This window comes from Sinocyclocheilus anshuiensis, unplaced genomic scaffold (genome assembly GCF_001515605.1).
Source record: "Sinocyclocheilus anshuiensis isolate Anshui unplaced genomic scaffold, SAMN03320099.WGS_v1.1 scaffold1371, whole genome shotgun sequence".
NCBI classification, from domain to species: Eukaryota; Metazoa; Chordata; class Actinopteri; order Cypriniformes; family Cyprinidae; genus Sinocyclocheilus; species Sinocyclocheilus anshuiensis.
In genome coordinates this window covers 1,164,776-1,183,045 of record NW_015539833.1, presented here as the reverse complement: position 1 = coordinate 1,183,045, position 18,270 = coordinate 1,164,776, and the positions used below count along the sequence as shown (strand labels likewise).

Sequence of the window (18,270 nt, the reverse complement as noted above, 5' to 3'; positions counted from 1 at the left end):
GGGAACATTTCAGTTGCGTTGCTGTCTATGCAGGGTCAGACAGCTCTCAGATTCCATCAAAAATATCTTAATTTAAGGTCTTACGGGTTTGAAACGACATGAGGGTGAATAATTAATGACAGCATTTTCATTTTGTAATCTATCCCTTTAATATCAAGCAGTGGCAAATAATACAGTAAGCAGATCATCTTACCTGTGAAATACAGCGTATGTATCTGGTGGCGGCCTCTCTCGATAGGATGTGCTGGCCATCATATATATGCTTGCATGGTATTTTGGCCAGTGTTCGTAAGAGGTCCTCTTGAGACAGTCCGTGTCCACTTACATTCTTGCCAAATTCGGACATATCCAGGTCCATACTGTAGGCACACAGGAAGCTTTTACCATCCATTAGAGTCACTGAGATCCAAACGGCTGGCGCGATGAGCGATCGCTGGGATATGGACACACACATGTAGCGCATGACCGCACTCCGCTGTCCCCGCTGTCCCACTGGCCGTTTCCACTCCTCCGCCAGCATCGAGACATTGTTGTTTAGTACAAGGAAGAACTGGCCGTTTCCACTCCTCCGCCAGCATCGAGACATTGTTGTTTAGTACAAAACCCAAAAGGAAGAACCATATAGGTGGAATAACTAGCATACTGATCCCATACGAGTAGTTGTATTCAGGGATACAGGGACAGTTGAATTCAAAAGACGTGTAGAGCTGAGCGCTCGCCAGGGCCATGACGCCACAAATACCATTCATAAAAGACTCTTGGTTGGACTGGAGAATCTGGGCCATCATACGGAACTTATCCATGTTGATATGTTGGTTGGCCTATCCTGATATTAGCCTATATGAGAAGAAACTGTTACTTAAGGGTCAATATTGATATTTTACATACAGATAAAATATCTTTTACATACAGAATGTCTTTCATAAAAGTTTTCAACACTCTTTAACACTAGTTAACATGAACTAGCGATGAACAATACATTTAAAGAATTTATTCATCTTAGTTCAAAATTTACTAAGGTTATAAAGGTCAAAAGTTGTATCTGTTAACATTAGTTAATGCACTGTTAGCTAACATGAGCGTGATTGTTTTTTAACTAACATTATTAGGTTAATAAATGCTGTAAATATACATTGCTCACTGTTAGTTCATGATAGTTACTGCATTAACTAATGTTAACAAATGAGACCTTATTGTAAAGTGTTACCAAAATGTGTGTTTGCAGTGACTTTTAGACAACTACTAAAACAAATTTGCACTGATTCATGCACTGATGAATTATACATAATTAGACCCATTGGGTCACAACACAGTTCACTAACTACGCTCCAGCTACGTACAGCAAAACGCTCAAAAGACAAATCTGTCTACTTACAGAATTTTGCAATGTGTTCCCAAATATTCATCCACCTGTCGAAGCAAAGGATTTGTTACCTGTTTCAGCCCTCATACTATCTCTCTCTGACACACAAAACAACATACACACACACCTTCTTCCACGTGATGCAAAAGATTCTCAGCTCTTAGGTGGAAATGTGAATCGGTTGAATCTTCCGTCTGTTTGTAATTTTGTCCTTGCAAACATCAAGATTTCAGTTTCAATGCACAAATACATCTTTGTATTTTATCATAGTATATATAGTAGATTGCATGTATTTACATAACTGGTGATACCATGGTAACAGGCAGAGCACATGCAAAGGTATTGCCTCTCCCTATTCAAATTTAATCTTCTGTGGGATTCCAGGTACTGTCGGTGGAAAACTTTTGAATCATTTAAAATTATGATTAACTCAACCATATGTCCTTGAAAAAAATCTTAAAACTCACTGCTAGCAATACAGTATGTATGTAGGCCTACTAGCTAGTCTGTACGCAGTACGTACAATGTAGCAGAATATATGCATCCCAATGCTAATGAAATATGGCAAACAAAATACATTTTGAAGGTAAAGTCAAGACATAGAGATTTGTGCAAATTAAATAACAATTCTACTTTTTCTAAGGAAAGGTGAATGGTGCTAAACCATGTCAAAGTCGTGACCACAATGCCAGTGTGTTGTAGTTTGCCAGGGTGCTGTAAGTTTGATCTGAGAGTCCATTAAAGAGTTGATACCTCTTTAACTCTGACTTGACAAAGGCTGTGTTCATTACCTTGATTACCAAACTACAACACATCCCAGAAAATATTATTAGTGGGATTTTGATTCACCTGAGTGATTCAAATCAGTTCACCAAAAAGGTTCGCTCGTTCACATTTGATCACCACTTCATCTTTATACCTGTAGGTGGCGACAGTGAGTCTGCTGGAATATCATGAGTCTTTAAATGATTTACTCGCGATTCATTCATAAACAGTGCAACACCATAACAGCATTAAATTAAACCCCATTTTTTTAAAAGCTTGACAGCTAAAGGATCATAATTATTTGAGTGATCAAAGTGAAATATAAAGTCAATTCTAAAAGTTCTGGAATTAATACACTGAACAAAATTATAAACGCAACACTTTTGTTAACATTCAATTCATGGGCAACAGCTCTGGTGGACACTCCTGCAGTCAGCATGCCAATTGCACGCTCCCTCAAAACTTGCAACATCTGTGGCATTGTGCTGTGTGATAAAACTGCACATTTTAGAGTGACCTTTTATTGTGGCCAGCCTAAGGCACACCTGTGCAATAATCATGCTGTCTAATCAGCATCTTGATATGCCACACCTGTGAGGCAAAGAAGACTTGCTCACCAACACAGATTTAGACAGATTTGTGAACAATATTTGAGAGAAATCGACCTTTTGTGTACATAGAAAAAGTCAGAAATAGAGTTCAGCTCATGAAAAATGGGGGCAAAAACAAAAGTGTTGCGTTTATAATTTTGTTCAGTGTAGCTTAAAAAGCACCACTAATAATAGGCTACATACAAAAAAGGTTAATTTTGACTACGGAATGATTCACATTTTATTTTATGGTCCATACACAGCAACTGGACAAACCTGCATATATCATTGCATGTGTCACTGGTGTACTATTTTAAAAAAAGAGGAAGGGTTGTACGACAGCACAGTGTTCAGGAAGTGTGCTGTCAAACTCAAAACTCTGACAGGGTACATCCTGTGTGAGAAACAAAAAACCAAACTGAGCTCTGCAAGAAACATTTTCAGCCAATTTATACTTTCGGCTTTTCTGTGCCTAAAGTTCGGGTTCTGAAAGGTAAGTTATTTAATCATATATATAAAATATCCATTAAGCAATATTGGATAACGTAAATGAAATATTTCAGAATGACGGACACAAGTGCTACCAGAACATTAACGCAGTAATATATTATTTCAAAAGCAATTCAATACTCAAACAGTTAACTCTTTATTGCTAATGATGCGGGTTATAGATTTTCTAATATTTTAATACAGAAAATACAGCTTTGTGAGCAGGAAGTAACTTTTTTTCACTCACAGGATGGAGGACACATTACTAAACGTGTTTGTCGTGGTTGTCAGTCTGCTCCTCTCAAAGGACCACAATGTCTTTCACAACCAAGATGACAACATCATGGTGAGCATGCAAGACCATGAGCACTTTGTCATAGAGGAGGGGGCAAAGCTAGAACAAGGGGAGCATGATGTTGCCATGGAGCTGCCACAATCAAATCAGGAAGAGTCACAAAGTCTTCGCAGGGTGCCGAAAGGAGAGGGGGACACGTCAGATGTTCAACAAATTACGCCAAATGTCAAGACCACAGTGCTGCACGAGGAGCAAATGTCCCCAGTGGGAGAGCAAAATGACTTCCGCCAAAAGGCATTTGCACCAGATGACCAGGAAATATTGGATATTGACACAGACAAACGGACATTGCATATGCCAAAGGAAGGCCTAACACATGAGCACGTCAACATGGACCAGTCAGGACCCACTGTGGACCAGAATGTCTCTCAGGGGGATGTGGCACAGCCGGAAAAGCCACAAGCTGACCACACTGACATCCATCATGAACATCAAGCTGATCAGCGATTACTCATCGACCAAAAAATAGCAACTTCAAGTCAAAGGTTGACAATGATAACTCAAGGGAAACAATCTAGTGACCAAGAGGACACCTACAGTTGGTACCTTTGGAAGACACTCTCCTTGATTTCATTTTATCGTATTTTAAAAAAGTTCCTCAGAAAGGGTTCCAAGTCACAAAGGAAGACACCAAGATGCTTGAACGTCTCCAAGGTTTCTGATCTTGATTCCAAGACCTTAACTAGCTTCCATAACCAGTGTGTCCTGGTTCCACCCAGTCACAGTTGGCAAACTTGTGAGTTCGTGGAGGGTTTTGTGAACGACCTGCTTGAAGCTGTGAGGGCTAAAGGTTCAGACATGGAGATTGAGGACTTTGTTGGCGTTGGCAGCTTATACGAGCAATGGGCTTCAAGAAAGAGCGTCGTGTGTGACATCCATGTACCCATCATCCCTCCAAAGCCTTATAGCTTCGAGTTTGAGCTTTTGAAAGAAAGTAGAGGTTCTTCAACCATCCAATACTGTTGCAGAGTCAAGATGACCAAAGGCAATGCCAGTTTAGCCATCTGTCCTTGCAGCAATTCCAACCTAGATGATGACGATACCTTGTGTCTTATACATCCAGATAAAAAAAATAACGTGACTGAAAGCAACATAAATTACCTTCTATGCCAAGAGAACAGCTCATATCTTGCTAAAACACATGTTGTGAAGTGGTTTAAGACAGCTATTTGGAAAGCATGGGATGAGATCAGCCACAAGTATGAGTTTGAGCTAATATTCCAGAATAGGGAAAACCCTGGAAGTCTCAGAGTTCGGTTCAGGTCAGGTAGGGTCATTCTGTTTAAACTCACACCTGTAGTCAGATTTAAAGACTCTGAGGTACATCTGACCCCGTATCTTCCCTCCGCCATTTTTTCTGACATCCATTGGCCTGTATGTTTTACACGTTACGAAAATGCCCTTCTTCAACGCATAACCAATTCACTTCCAAACAACACATGCCATATTCATTGTCTACAAATACTTTCATTCCTACACAAACACCAAACTGGCCTGACTGGACCATGTGGGCTAACAAGCTTCCACTTGAAGAACGCACTGTTACATCTTCTGGTCAACAAACCCTCATCTTGGGACCCTGAGCAGATGGCTTGCAGGCTTAATGATCTGCTGACTTTCTTACAGCAAAAAGTCAAAGCTAAATCACTTAACCACGCTCTGGTTGGGAACAGTCTCATTCCTAGTGAGATTGGAATTCCAGAAGAGTTCAGAGTGGGAAAACCGGTTAACTTGTTTCTGCCATTGTCAAATGAAGAGTTGTACTTAAAAACAAATAGACACTTACTGGAGATGATTAGAAATATGCCAGTGTTGATGTATGAATATGGATCAATGAGAAACATTCTATAAAAAAAAAATAAAAAAAACTTAATTTTATGAGATGCTGTGCCAGAAATGTGTAGATGTACTTTTGATCAGCTGTTCACTTACATTTCATAATGCATTCACTCCATGGGTGACAAATGTAAAAAGACAAAATAATTTGTAACTTCAGTTTATCACATTAACATCACAAGGCATAACCACAAAATTGGCACTTTAGAGTCCTTAAGACATCTGCTATCTGTAAAAAACAAACATCCTCCTAGTAACCATCTGATTCCCAGAACAACTCAAAGTCATCATGGCCAGATAAAGAAAATGCAGGCATGGACTCTGGTGAAAGAGGTGATGAGGTTTCTGGGCGCATCTTCAAGTCCCAAGAATCACTGGTGATCATTTTCTTATCTGATAGAAACACAAACTTGGTCAGCAAGGAAGAAATTTGGGTAAATAAAACAATTTCATTTAGGAAATGAATCCATTTGTACAGACCAGATGGTAGTTGAGAAGTGGGACATGTAGATGAACAACAGTCACAGACAGTGGCATCGCCATATAGCTCAGTCCACCTAAAGCACACAAACATCTACAATTACTATACTCTCAGACTGTGATAGATGAATTGAACAAAAAAAAAAAATCACTTGCAAACAGTTTAATAGAATATGCAAAGGGGATATAACCATTAGAGCAGAAATGTTGCACATTTTGAGAGTACATTTCTGATCCTTATGTGCTTAACTCACGTCTTGGTTTTTGCATTGTACGTGCAAGACTTGGCAGTTGGTGTAGGAGTCTGTGGTCCAAAGTCCAACTCACAATGCATAAACATAGTCTACAAAGGGAAGAGAGGAGTTTTTAAAAGAAGTCAAACAAACCAGGAATTCATTAAGATGTTTCATGTTTTTACCTTTTTGGACTGTGGCAGAGAAATCATGTTTTTAAACAGAAAAGCTGCAACACAAAGCCTCACAGTCATCTTGTTAACACTAGTGTGGAACTTTGTCAGAACACTGTTCTTGCTGTCCACCAGGCATCTACACAGATGATGATAAAAATTATGGTCATTTCTTCTCCATTGTGATGCAGTCTTATAAAAGAAGTCAAACAAACCAGGAATTCATTAAGATGTTTCATGTTTTTACCTTTTTGGACTGTGGCAGAGAAATCATGTTTTTAAACAGAAAAGCTGCAACACAAAGCCTCACAGTCATCTTGTTAACACTAGTGTGGAACTTTGTCAGAACACTGTTCTTGCTGTCCACCAGGCATCTACACAGATGATAATAAAAATTATGGTCATTTCTTCTCCATTGTGATGCAGTCTTATTGTATAATGAGAAGGGGGTAAAGGAAGGATTTGATTTATCCATCTGTAACTTTTTGGATCGTCGTCACTTGCTAATTTTGGGGGTGGGGGGGATTGTTAATGTTTTTCAATTTTTAAAAAGATTAGGGGCCAAATTAACTTTTGTAATCCAGTGAATGGATCACTTATAATAAACACTGCAAAAAAAAAACAAAAAAAGTAAAAATTAATTTCATGTGGTCATGATTTAATGTGGACTTTAATACAGTGACCCAAGTAAATCTAAGCTACAGTCAAACTTAACCCAATGACACTTAAATTGTGGAAACAGCAATACAAGTTGATTTCTTTAATAAATCAGCATGAAAGGATCATATTTACCCATAATTCTCCACCACAGAATATTTCTCCATCGACTGAGGGTTTGGACTGGAACTGACAAAACAACTGTTCAGGTACAGCCGTTTGTTTGCATCACTGGGGCCTTTGGCTTCAAAGCATATGGGTTTGCCAAGGACAAAACTCTGGCCATCAACAAGCAAGCTCCAAGATGCTGAAACCACAAACTACAAATCAAATCAGTTTACACTTAAAAATAATATATTCAGTTCACTATAAATTAATCTCAATCAACTGAATTTGTGGCATAATGCAGATCACCACAAAACATAAATTTGCCCAGTCCCTCAAACAAATGAGGATGAAAATGAGGCCAATCTTGGAGAACTTAAAAACAGAAACGTGGAGCTTATAATTTTATTAAAAACCACTCAAACTATGCATTTGTGTTATAAATGAAACTAAATAAGTTAATAAATAACAATATACCATCCATTGCCGTAACCGAGAACCCTGCTTCAGTTTGTAGGGCCCTGTAAATGGTTCCACCTGCTATCTTGGGTATGAATCCAACCTGATAAGAGCGATGGAACCTTCAAAAAAAAAAAAAAAATAAGCTAATGAAACTTGAATTTAGCATTTAGCGTTTCAAATCATGCCACAGAAATGAAAAACCACTTTACTTTGTGTAGCTACAACGAATAGGCATTGAAAACGGCAGGTCCCTCACAATCAACCCAGTGACAGCTGGTGTATAGTGGAGTGTGTTCATGTAAGTCACTCGATTGGCATCCTCCTGAAATTAAACATGTCACCAAAAGGCCACGTACACACTGTAAAGATTCAGGAGTGACACCGCATTGAACCATGTAGCCTACGGGAGTGAATCCCCTAATCAATGTCTTCAGGATCATTAGAAAATCACAGGTAGGTTAATTTGATCAGGGTTGGAGCTAAACTCTGCAGCGCATTGGCCCTCCAGGGCAAGATTTGAGGAACCCTGCCCTAGATTATCGTTCAGTGCGTGTAAACGCAACTCGCTCTCGAACTGACACCATGGTAATCACGCTGGTATCCGCTATTTCTGACATAAGTAAGGTTACAGCAACCATAGACTCGTTGTGTTCTGCAATGTTAACCAAACTACCGTCTAAAGAGGAGTCTTGTTCACATCTCTGATGCGAATTTAAAGCTGCAGTCCATAAGTTTTTCCTCTTTGTCACCATCTGTTTGAATGCCTGCAATTGCAGCTACTTGCGGAATTATCTTCCTTGCGTGGGTTGTGCACCAGCACGGCTCAAGCGCCGGATGAATCTAATGTGTGGCCGTCAGTCTGCAGATACTGCACTTTGTATTCACAGATTAGTACATCTTGAAAGTATGACCCAAACAAGAGTTTTCACTGGAGAATGTCATCTGAACAGTTAAGTAACAACTGCCACTTTTGTTGTAATCAACTGAGGAAAAAAGCATTACAATAAATTGCGCTATCAATGGTGATTAAATCTAACAATCAGTTAGCTCATATCACATCAAACCGTGCCAATTATTATTATTTTTATACTTTGTTTTCGGATTGTTGACGTTAATAACATCAGCATTGCGTGAGTGCGTGTATTTAGTGTGTATTAGCCTTACCTGTAGATTTCAATTTTTTGATTACGGGTGAACCTCCAGTCACTGATGATTGTCGTTTCGACCTTTCTGGATTACAATCAGAGGCGTTATGCCCATTCAAAGTGAGGGGGCATGTGCCTCTGTACAGCGCTGCATTATATATAACCAATCACACACGATTCTGTTGAGCTTATGAATGCAATTACCAATCAGAAGTGGTCAGACGAGTCATCGCTGAAACGCGGTGTTTTGTTCACTTGCTCGCTGACTGAATTATAAACAAAGTGCAGATGTGCGTACGAATGCAAGGAAGATATTCATTTCACAGTGTAAACAGCTTCAGTGATTTAAATGGGAGTTTTTGAGATTGTCTGAACTCTGGCTAGACTGAAGTGAAAATGTTCTTTGATAAATGTAAATTCTTTACTCTCTGTAAAATGTAAAAGTTAGTAACTAACAATATTATTAAAATTCACAATTAATACAAAGTCAGTCGTATTAAAAATATTTTACGGCCTGACACCCATATCTGGTACTTAAGAAGCCGGGTTTTTTTATGTGCAGTTAATAGATTACACTATTACTCTACTTTGCCCCTCACCCATTATAGATCAAATAATCTAGTGTAAAACGCATTTACTTACACATGTTTGAGAATCCAGATATTTCCTTATGTAGTTAAACACGTTTGGAAATATTTAGAATAAAAAAAATAAAAAAAAAAGCCTAGCAGTTATATTGTGGCTACTGTGTCACTTGACAAGCATGACGAGCGCCCCCCCTACCCCCACTCGTGCCCCCTCAAATCATGAGTGCATGACGCCCCTGATTACAACCCACCATTTATTCCAGCTGCTGTGAGAAAAAGCTAAACGATCGGTCACCTGCAGCACCCTCACGTGCGATATAGCATACTAGCCGGGACAACTTCTTTGTTTACAGACGTGACGTAATGACGCTGCACCATGGTCGAATTTCCCGGAAAACCTACCCATAGCACTCAAATTTGAAAACTTTATTACAAGCTTACCGTTGTGAATCGGGCTAAAGTAAGGCGATAGTTTTGAACACTGGCTGGTTAAGTACCTGCTCAAATGGATGTTGGATAATTAAAAAAAATAAAAAATAAAAATAAAAAAAAAAGTTACGGACTGCACCTTTAAATACGTCATTAACAGCGGTTCGGTTGTAGAAGGCGGCTGTCAATCCCCTAAATTACTGAACTGTGTACACAACAGGATTAAGCACTTGAAAGTGAATTGATAGCCTAATTTAGCTACAGTGTGTACGTCGCCATATAGTCGCCCACCTCTCGTTTTACGCCACATTCTTTCAGAGAGTACAGAAGATAATAGTGAGTGGCCGTGGCTTTATTGACAGCACACGTTCCCAGTTTCAAATGCGTCCACGCGCCTGGACTGGTACAAAACCTCTTCAGGACTCTCACGTACATCCGGTCCAGGTAACACAACACCTCCACAATCTTCGGCGCACCGGAGACCGGAGTACCGGATATCGCGGTAGGTGCTGCGGGAAGAAGTATTGACTTGACCAGCGGAGGCATCGGTTTACCGCCCTTTTCAGGGGTGAAATGCTCTTTGTAGAGTTCATCCGCTGGAATTCGTACCGACGCCGGTAGTTTTAGCGGAGGGTTCGTGTTTAAGAGCCTTTTGGTTTTTGGCATAAACAAATCGCTGTCATAATCATCTACGCTTAATGTTAAACTTTCCATCGAGTCCCATTCTGCCTCTGGATCAATGTCATCAGCTTCAAAAGAGAATGAGTTCACTAAATGATTAGTGTTGAGAAAAACAAGCAGAAGCCAGTTCAGCCACATCCTCTGAAAGTTCCTACTACCGTTTCTGTGCTTCATTACTTTCTGAGGCTGTCCATCCATCTCAATGTGGTTAAAGCGCTGGGAGGACATTTGTAGTAACAGTGTGACAAGAAACACCTGCTGATAATTGGCTCAAACCTGTGAACCAAACAGAGTGAAGGAGCGCCACTTGAAAACAGGTCAAGTTTGACGTCTTCTGGATAAAAACTGGTATTGCATGTAGCATAAAAACACCTGCTTTTCATCTCTTTATCAATTCTGAAAAAATTGGTTGAGTTTGAATTTTGTCTCATCTCTCTGCTTCATATAAAATCAAAATAATGACTTGGTACAAACACTTTTTCCAGTTCTGTTGCCTTTTTTGTTCCATGTCTTATATGATAAATATAATTTAAAAGATAGATAATATGAGAAGTATTTAGGAGAATGTCTTTTTATTTAAACACCGAATAACAGGACAAATATTAAGGTTATGAGATGACATACCAAAATATATATTTTATAATATAGTGATAAAAGTGCCAAATAACAAAGTAGTGCAAAAAATAGAATATAGCTCTCTTATTGTTTTTATTTACAAATATTTACTATAATAACTATATAAATCTACATAAATAATGTGACAACATTAATCAAAATGTTTTGCTCCCAACGAGAGCGATCTGTGTTGCACCTATATGGCAAATCTGTGACTGCATAGCCTATATTTTGGGGTTGGGAACCTCAAGGGAAGTTCACCCTCGTCCAAAAACCTCACAAAAGCTGATTGCATGCATTAGCTTGTCACGAAGTGTGTTGATATCGCTGTATTTGGGAAGAATGAATTTGCCGAAACAGGTCTGGGCCTCTGGCAGTCGGTCTTCTGCATCAGGACAGTCTGACTGTGAAATCTTCAGAGAGCGCTTTGAGAAACCTTCCACAGGGACACGGTCCGTTCCATACATGAAAACTAGAGAAAAATAAATAATGTGAGGCAATAATTGTGATATTCCCTAAATGTGCATGTGACGTAGATGCATCAAGACATTCATAAGTTCAAGACAACACTTACTCAGAAATTTCCTCTTGTTCTCCTCAGTGAACTCAAAGAAAACAGTCCAGAAGTTCTTGATGAGCTGATCAGAGGCAGAACACTTTTCATAGGACGCACACTGAAGATGAAGCAGAAAAACTCAGGTACTGTAAAATATTTAAAATGTTCTTGTTGCAAATTGGCAAGTTTCTCGAACACTTTTACCTGCTGAAGCTCCTTCCACTCGTATTTAGGGGAGCCGTGGAGAAGCTCCTGGAGTTCCTCGGGGTGGAACATGCGCCAGAAATCGAGCGGGCAGCCCTTAAAGAAACCTCTTGAAAAATGCTCGAACTGATTCTTCACTGACTTCCCAAATCCAAATACTTCTGTCTGCAAAAAAAAAACAGTGTTCTTACTTTGCAATAAAAGATAAAGAAATCTACTGTAGCACTGCAAAACAGGGAACATCTACAGCACTTATAGGCTAAATTCCTTGTTTTATGTTGTCTTTTCATGTAATATCCGTTCAGAAGTAATGGATAATTCATTGAAGTATATTACAGTTTTCCTCAGTCGCTTTAGTACATTTTTTAAATTTTTGATTCCTAATATCTGCAAACCAGTAAATGCATTTCTCAAAACAATTCATACAAACAGAACCACACAATGGATTACTCCACCTGTAACTTGCTCAAAATCCATCAAGATAATCTCTCAAAAGTAAGTATTTATGTCAATGAACATATCAGTGCCATCAGAATGACAAGTCCTTGTGTCACTGATCACGAACAAGATAGTCAAAATGCTTAGCCATGTTATCACTATAACAGTGTACTCTGTCAGTATTTCCTGATGTGAACTATGGCTACGGTTTTGATGACATAGATTGAAAATACACTTTTCCTGTATGATATAACAATAGTACAAATGTACACATAACTGTTTGTGGGATCTATCTATATATATATATATATATATATATGCATGTGTGTATCTGTATAAAGTATATTTACTATATAATGTAAAATGCAAGTGGACTACAGTAATATGGAGCATTACAGTAAGTATACAGTATTACAGTACAGTGCACATAGTTTGATTACATTACATACCTCTACTACTGTGTACAAATGTTTGAATGATTGAGGACACGGTTGTTCTCCCAATATTCGGCTGCATCTTTTAACCTGCCTCAGCAATTGTGAGGTTATGACTGAGATCAAGGTCCACTATAGTGGCCCTTTTTTTCATCGGAAACGTGGCTACATCCTCGGCCTCTTCTCCTCCTTTCTCTGCCTCCCTACCCTTTCACCTACCCTTTTAGAGAACTGGTTGATCACTGGTTGATCTAACGTCTTACACTCCCCGTCATTAGTAAAATTTAAGATTCACTGGCACATTTTCACATTTTTTCTAAGTGCCAGTCTACTGGAAAATATGATTGACAGATTATGACAACTAGCTCAACCATTTTGCATTGACTGGCTTAAGCAATGAACTATTGCCTAGATGTTTTGGGGGGTAAGACTATTCAACAGAGAACTAGTATAATATATTTTGATCAACATGATATAAGCAACTGATAATGTAGTAAACAGCAGACGATTGTATATAATCAATCGCATGAATGTACAAAAGTATTCACAATTTGTTCAAAAGAATGAGAAATTGCTTTTATGATGTGCACAAGTGACTAGATGATGTGGAGGTTGAACAAGTAATTTTGAGGAATTGAATTCTGATCTGAAAAATGTACCAAAGCGACTGAAAAACTATAGCATCACAAGGACATATAGAAAAAGGAACGTTTTATCAAGACAAGCTTGATTGAAAGAGTCAAAGATATTAACCCCCGGTTTCACAGTCAAGGCTTAAGCCTAGTCCCAGACTAAAGTGTAAATCTGAGCTATTTTAACATAAAGAAACTCGCACTGACTGATCTTGAAATATATCAGTGCCTTTGTTTTGTCTCGAGATGCACACAAGTAATGTTTTTTCTAAGGCATGTTAATAAAAATTACTTAAATGTCGTAACTGAACTATGGCCTAATCTTGGCTTAGTCTAAGCCCTGTCTGTGAAACCGGGCCTAAGAGTTTGAAGAGTTGAGATAGGCAGAGGCAGACAGACAGACAGATAGATAGATAGATAGATAGATAGATAGATAGATAGATAGATAGATAGATAGATAGCCAATTACACAAGAAGAGCAAACAGTTTCTACCTATTAGATTTGGTCACTGGAATTTGATTTCCATTTGGAATGAGCTCTTGCCCTTTGACCTGAAAGAGGTAAATAACAGCACAAATGTAAGTTTTAAAATAACAGCTTTGTACACTGATACAAATGAACCATAGAAACTGTATTACCGTGAAATCCAAAAAGAGCATGTCCACTACCTCATCCTCGTCCTCCTCAAGAAGGCTTTTCAGACTTCTAATGTGAGATTTTTCAAATACAATTATGGATATGACCTGCTCTGTAAAGGTATTGTGAAACCTGCAATGTATAAAATCGAATGTCTTGTAGTCTTTAATTGTTTACCTGGCCTCCACAGGAGACAGATCCTCCAGATCATTTAGAGTGGGACTCAGCTGGAGGAGTTTCTTGTACAAGGCCAGTGGGAAGTCAAGGTTTATATAATGATGGTTGTAGAGCGCCATTCCACAAATAACACCAAGATAGTAAAAATCACTATCATCTTGCATGCCCTGAAAAGACACAAGCATCATAGCACATCTTGATATGAGGGAAACCACATAAGGAAGAACGAGGAATGTTTGGTGTAGAACTTACATCAGGATTGAACCAAACCAGTGAACTCTCATGGACTTCCAGCACCTTCTTCTCCCATTTCAGAAGAGACTGGGAAAGGAGGGAGAAAAATTCTGCCGATAAACCCCTCATATCTATTCCATTCTCCCCGATGAACACCACCTGTACAGGAGATTTTCATTAAGGTAAAATGTTTCACAACACAAGGCCTACAGTATAGTAAAACGGCATATCAGATGTTTCAAATGGTCAACTTTTGAATTTTAGTTCTATTTACCTCCAATTGATGGAAAAATAAGTGGATGTCTTGTCTGAGATACTCAAGTGTGTCCATCAACACTGATTCTCTGTTTATGAGCAACTTGTTCATATTGTCATTCAATATGAATCTGTCTCGACTGCTCTGTATCCTTTCGTCCCGCAAGTACTTAAAAAAAGTACAATAATGTTAGCTGGTTATTTGCATTTACATTCACAGGGTGCTTACACGACACTGTTTTCCAAAACTAAAAATGGAAAAACTTGTATCCATTTATTTACACAACAACAGCATTTTGGGGGCCTGAAAACGCAAACTGTTGAATTTGTGAAAACTCTGACATCATGTACATGCACATGTTCAGTCTATAGATGTGTGCACATGTGCGTAGTGTTTCTTTACAAAGTGACATCGCCAACTACTGGCCTGGCATGCATAATACAGCGTTTTGTAGTCGCTTTCTCGAATCTGTGTGAACGGGGATTGTTTTGCCAATTTTGTTGTCTGTACATGAAATTTTTCAAAAACACCAAGGAAAAACTTCTCCGTCTTTAGTGCTTCACTGTCGTGTAAATGTACCCTCAGATTAGCATAGCATATGTATGACTGAGTACATCCCCATGTCTGTCACTTACACGAAACATTCTCCATTTAGATACAGTGTCAGCCGCAAAAGGGAACTTGAATAATATTTGAATAATTCCCTGAAAGAAAGATGCATGGGAGTAATATAGGATTTCAGTTATTGAACAAAGAGCAAATATTCATATGCATCATATTAAAAGCCTTCAATACCCACAATGTAGTATTTTTTCAAAACTGTTTCATTGAAATCAATGCACTCTTCTAGGTCTTCCACGGTGACTTGCAGCTATTGATGTAGAAAAAGAGAATTTTCTTGTATTTTCGTTTTCCTGAAAGAAAAAAATAATCTGTGCAGCACAATTCACTATTGCTTTGCTTCTTACCGTATCTAGTAGATCATTGATCTCATGAATGATGAAATCCCTGTTTGTGACGTCTCTGTTGGCACTGCAGCAGACCTTCACAACAAAGTATAAACAACTATTATACTATGATAGGTTAAATTACATCCTTGATCCAATGCTTAAAAAGGCACCTGATAGATCATCTGAAGGATCTGCATAAAGTTCTCCAAGTGTTGTGTATCCTGATTCATTTCACCACGAGAAATCTGGCCAATCATCTCAGCAGATGCTTTGCGAAATAACTTCACCAGGCTTTTGAGACAATCATCCGGGAGTCTGGACCAGTACTTCTCTGAGAACATAATATAAAAATATTTAGACAAATACAACAAGGTCAAAAACACAAAGGCTGAAAAGTCTTTCAGCTTTACCTAACACTTTGCGAACAGCAGGATTCAGCTCAAGAATTTTGGAGGCCAGAGCTTCAGTGAGTTCAGTTCGTTGTTGTTTCTGGAGACGTCTGATGAGCTCAGGGAGGAGAATGTAAAGTCTCAGAGATTCCTCACCAAATGGACTGGGATTCAGAGATCGCAGCATCTGTTGAACCACCATCACTACCTGTGATATACAACTTAAATGAATTTCATATACAGCTTAGTTCTCTCAAATCATTTGGACTTGTTCTTTAGTTTGTGAAAGTAAAGAAAAAAGTAAATAGACACCACACAGATGATAGAAAACCCCTTTCAGCACCTTTAAGTTATATTACATTTATTTGCATCTTTTAATGTCAAACAAACTGAATATTTTGGATTTGTTATTACCTTTGATATCACCTTTTCATTCCCTAATAACTTTGAAAAAGCTTTTTCAGCCAGCTCAAAATCCTGTTCATCATGACTACAAAAAAAAAAAATGTACATAAATATTTGTGATGATTTCAGCTGATTAATTTTGGGCTCAAAAATTGCTAGACATATCTATGTACTTCTGAGTTACCTTGCTTTGAGAAAACTTCCATTCAAACAAGCAGCAGAGGAGAACACTTTTTTTATTTCCCTGTAAATATAAACCATTTATATGCATTACCCTACCATATATAAATTGGTCGCCGTGATCTATATAAATTACAGGTCACAACATTAAATACTAGTAAGACTCCTAACATACATAAGTCACTTACAATATTCACTTATACTGTAGTAGGTTTAGAAAGAGGGTCAAATCTATTTGCTCAATCCCTGAAGCCAAGAACTGACAAACACTTTGACAATGTTTATATTATTCATTTTTTAAGGGTGACCTGGACATAATACACATAAATGAAAACGGAAGCTCTGTCTATGGAACTCACTTCTTTATTGCTGCCCATGAGTCTCTTTCAGACACCCAGCGGTCAATCATTCTGTCATTTAATGTCAAAACCCCTCTGATAGGATTGGGTTTAGACTTTGCAGACTCATTTCCAAGTTCCTACAAAAAAATAAAATAAAATAAAAACATAATTAATCCCGGTGCAGCAATAATGTTAAACTATTTATGAATAAAAACTGCCATGTCTTACTTTGAAAAACAAGGCAAAGGAATGATTCTCCCCAGCTATGAGTTTTTCAATCGTATATTCATGATTACATTCTGTGTGCAACAAATACTTAATTTAGATCTCTGAGCATCATCATGAATATAAAAATATTCATAACAAAATAGCCTATTGCTATAAAATGATTTTTAATTACTAGTTGACTGATCCACAGGGAAAGGCACAGACTTCTTGATCATTTTGCAATTTCCCAACTTCCCTTGCATCCAACATCCAAATGAGTAGATCAGCTTTGACGACGCGACTGATACGAGTGTGTGATGTCTTTATGAAAGAATCAAATGCCTAATTACTGAGCAAAACTTATACATCAGACATCATGTGACGAATTATGTAGAGCTAAAGACATTGCACAGTGCATAAAAAAATCTGTACTATTGCTCTGAAATGTTGATTGCTAATAAAGCTTATGAACAGTCTTTACCTCCCACATGTGACCTGTGACACTTCAGATCCCCACAGTTCAGCAACCACCCGCGGATGATGTTCGTCTTTAAATGATTTGTGTCCAAGCTGACCAGAACCTCCTGATCCAAATGTGAATACTGTGCCGCCCTGAAACATAAACTATTTACTACATTTTCTGTCCAGCTTGCTTTTATGCTAAATGCAGCATAAAACCTAATATATTATGACCATAGTACCTTCGATAAAGTAGCAGTGTGTTCCCCTCCACATGAGATGGACACAATTTTCTTCTGGTTAAGACTATTTACAACCGTTGGGACATGTCTGTCTGTGGTACAAAACAGTACATTTGTCACTTACAAATACATCATATTCATGCTTTGATATAGATTTGATACAGTATTGCACACATTTAGTACATTTATATGTAGTTTTATTTAGGGGCATCATGCACTCCTAGACTGGCCTCGTCATGCTTGTCATGTGACACACAGCAGCCACAATAGCACTGTATAACTGATATAGGCTTATGTTTTATTTATTTTTTTATTCTAAATATTTCCAAACTTGTTAACTAGCCTATATCTGGAAATATCTCAATTCTCAAATATGTGTAATTAAATGCGTTTTGCACCTTTATAGATTATGTTATTTGATCTAAAATGGGTGATGGGCAAAGTAGACTAATACTGTAATCTAACTACAGATAAAAACCCATCTTTTTACTGAAGTACCAGATATGGGTGTCATGCCATAAAATATTTTTAATACGACCGACTTTGTATTTAACGTGAATTTAA

The 18,270-nt window shown here is 38.1% G+C and overlaps 3 protein-coding genes, 1 long non-coding RNA gene and 1 pseudogene across 4 annotated transcripts; 1 reads left to right on the top strand and 4 right to left on the bottom strand.

The window, feature by feature from the left end:
- Positions 1-173: 173 nt before the first annotated feature.
- Positions 174-845, bottom strand: LOC107684326 (calcium homeostasis modulator protein 1-like). The gene is made up of 2 exons (XM_016480556.1): positions 600-845; positions 174-550 (listed from the first exon to the last, which is right to left on the bottom strand). The coding sequence occupies exons 1-2, from the start codon at positions 801-803 to the stop codon at positions 185-187; spliced, it is 570 nt and encodes a 189-aa protein (XP_016336042.1). The 5' UTR covers positions 804-845; the 3' UTR covers positions 174-184.
- A 2,335-nt stretch (positions 846-3,180) lies between these two features.
- Positions 3,181-5,637, top strand: LOC107684284 (inositol 1,4,5-trisphosphate receptor-interacting protein-like). The gene is made up of 2 exons (XM_016480521.1): positions 3,181-3,211; positions 3,457-5,637. The coding sequence occupies exon 2, from the start codon at positions 3,458-3,460 to the stop codon at positions 5,411-5,413; it is 1,956 nt and encodes a 651-aa protein (XP_016336007.1). The 5' UTR covers positions 3,181-3,211; position 3,457; the 3' UTR covers positions 5,414-5,637.
- Positions 5,545-10,593, bottom strand: zp3c (zona pellucida glycoprotein 3c). Its single transcript, XM_016480522.1, has 8 exons — positions 9,961-10,593; positions 7,718-7,830; positions 7,524-7,627; positions 7,077-7,248; positions 6,532-6,658; positions 6,133-6,221; positions 5,879-5,955; positions 5,545-5,791 (listed from the first exon to the last, which is right to left on the bottom strand). The coding sequence occupies exons 1-8, from the start codon at positions 10,576-10,578 to the stop codon at positions 5,649-5,651; spliced, it is 1,443 nt and encodes a 480-aa protein (XP_016336008.1). The 5' UTR covers positions 10,579-10,593; the 3' UTR covers positions 5,545-5,648.
- Positions 10,594-11,052: 459 nt separating this feature from the next.
- LOC107684314 (probable E3 ubiquitin-protein ligase HERC4) lies at positions 11,053-16,538 on the bottom strand (annotated as a pseudogene).
- Positions 16,539-17,243: 705 nt separating this feature from the next.
- On the bottom strand, positions 17,244-17,799 carry LOC107684286 (uncharacterized). The gene is made up of 3 exons (XR_001633837.1): positions 17,707-17,799; positions 17,487-17,617; positions 17,244-17,326 (listed from the first exon to the last, which is right to left on the bottom strand). It is a non-coding gene; the product is annotated as an uncharacterized LOC107684286 (long non-coding RNA).
- Positions 17,800-18,270: the final 471 nt, after the last annotated feature.

Excerpts from the sequence above, each read along its gene's own strand:
- LOC107684326 (XM_016480556.1), bottom strand. The coding sequence starts at position 803 with ATGGATAAGTTCCGTATGATGGCCCAGATTCTCCAGTCCAACCAAGAG. Across the intron at positions 551-599 it reads GGTTCTTCCTTTTGGGTTTT|TTCTTCCTTGTACTAAACAA; the intron begins GTACTAAACAAC and ends GGAAACGGCCAG.
- LOC107684284 (XM_016480521.1), top strand. The coding sequence starts at position 3,458 with ATGGAGGACACATTACTAAACGTGTTTGTCGTGGTTGTCAGTCTGCTC.
- zp3c (XM_016480522.1), bottom strand. The coding sequence starts at position 10,578 with ATGTCCTCCCAGCGCTTTAACCACATTGAGATGGATGGACAGCCTCAG. Across the intron at positions 6,222-6,531 it reads CTCTGCCACAGTCCAAAAAG|ACTATGTTTATGCATTGTGA; the intron begins GTAAAAACATGA and ends TTCCCTTTGTAG. Across the intron at positions 5,792-5,878 it reads CACTTCTCAACTACCATCTG|ATAAGAAAATGATCACCAGT; the intron begins GTCTGTACAAAT and ends TGTTTCTATCAG.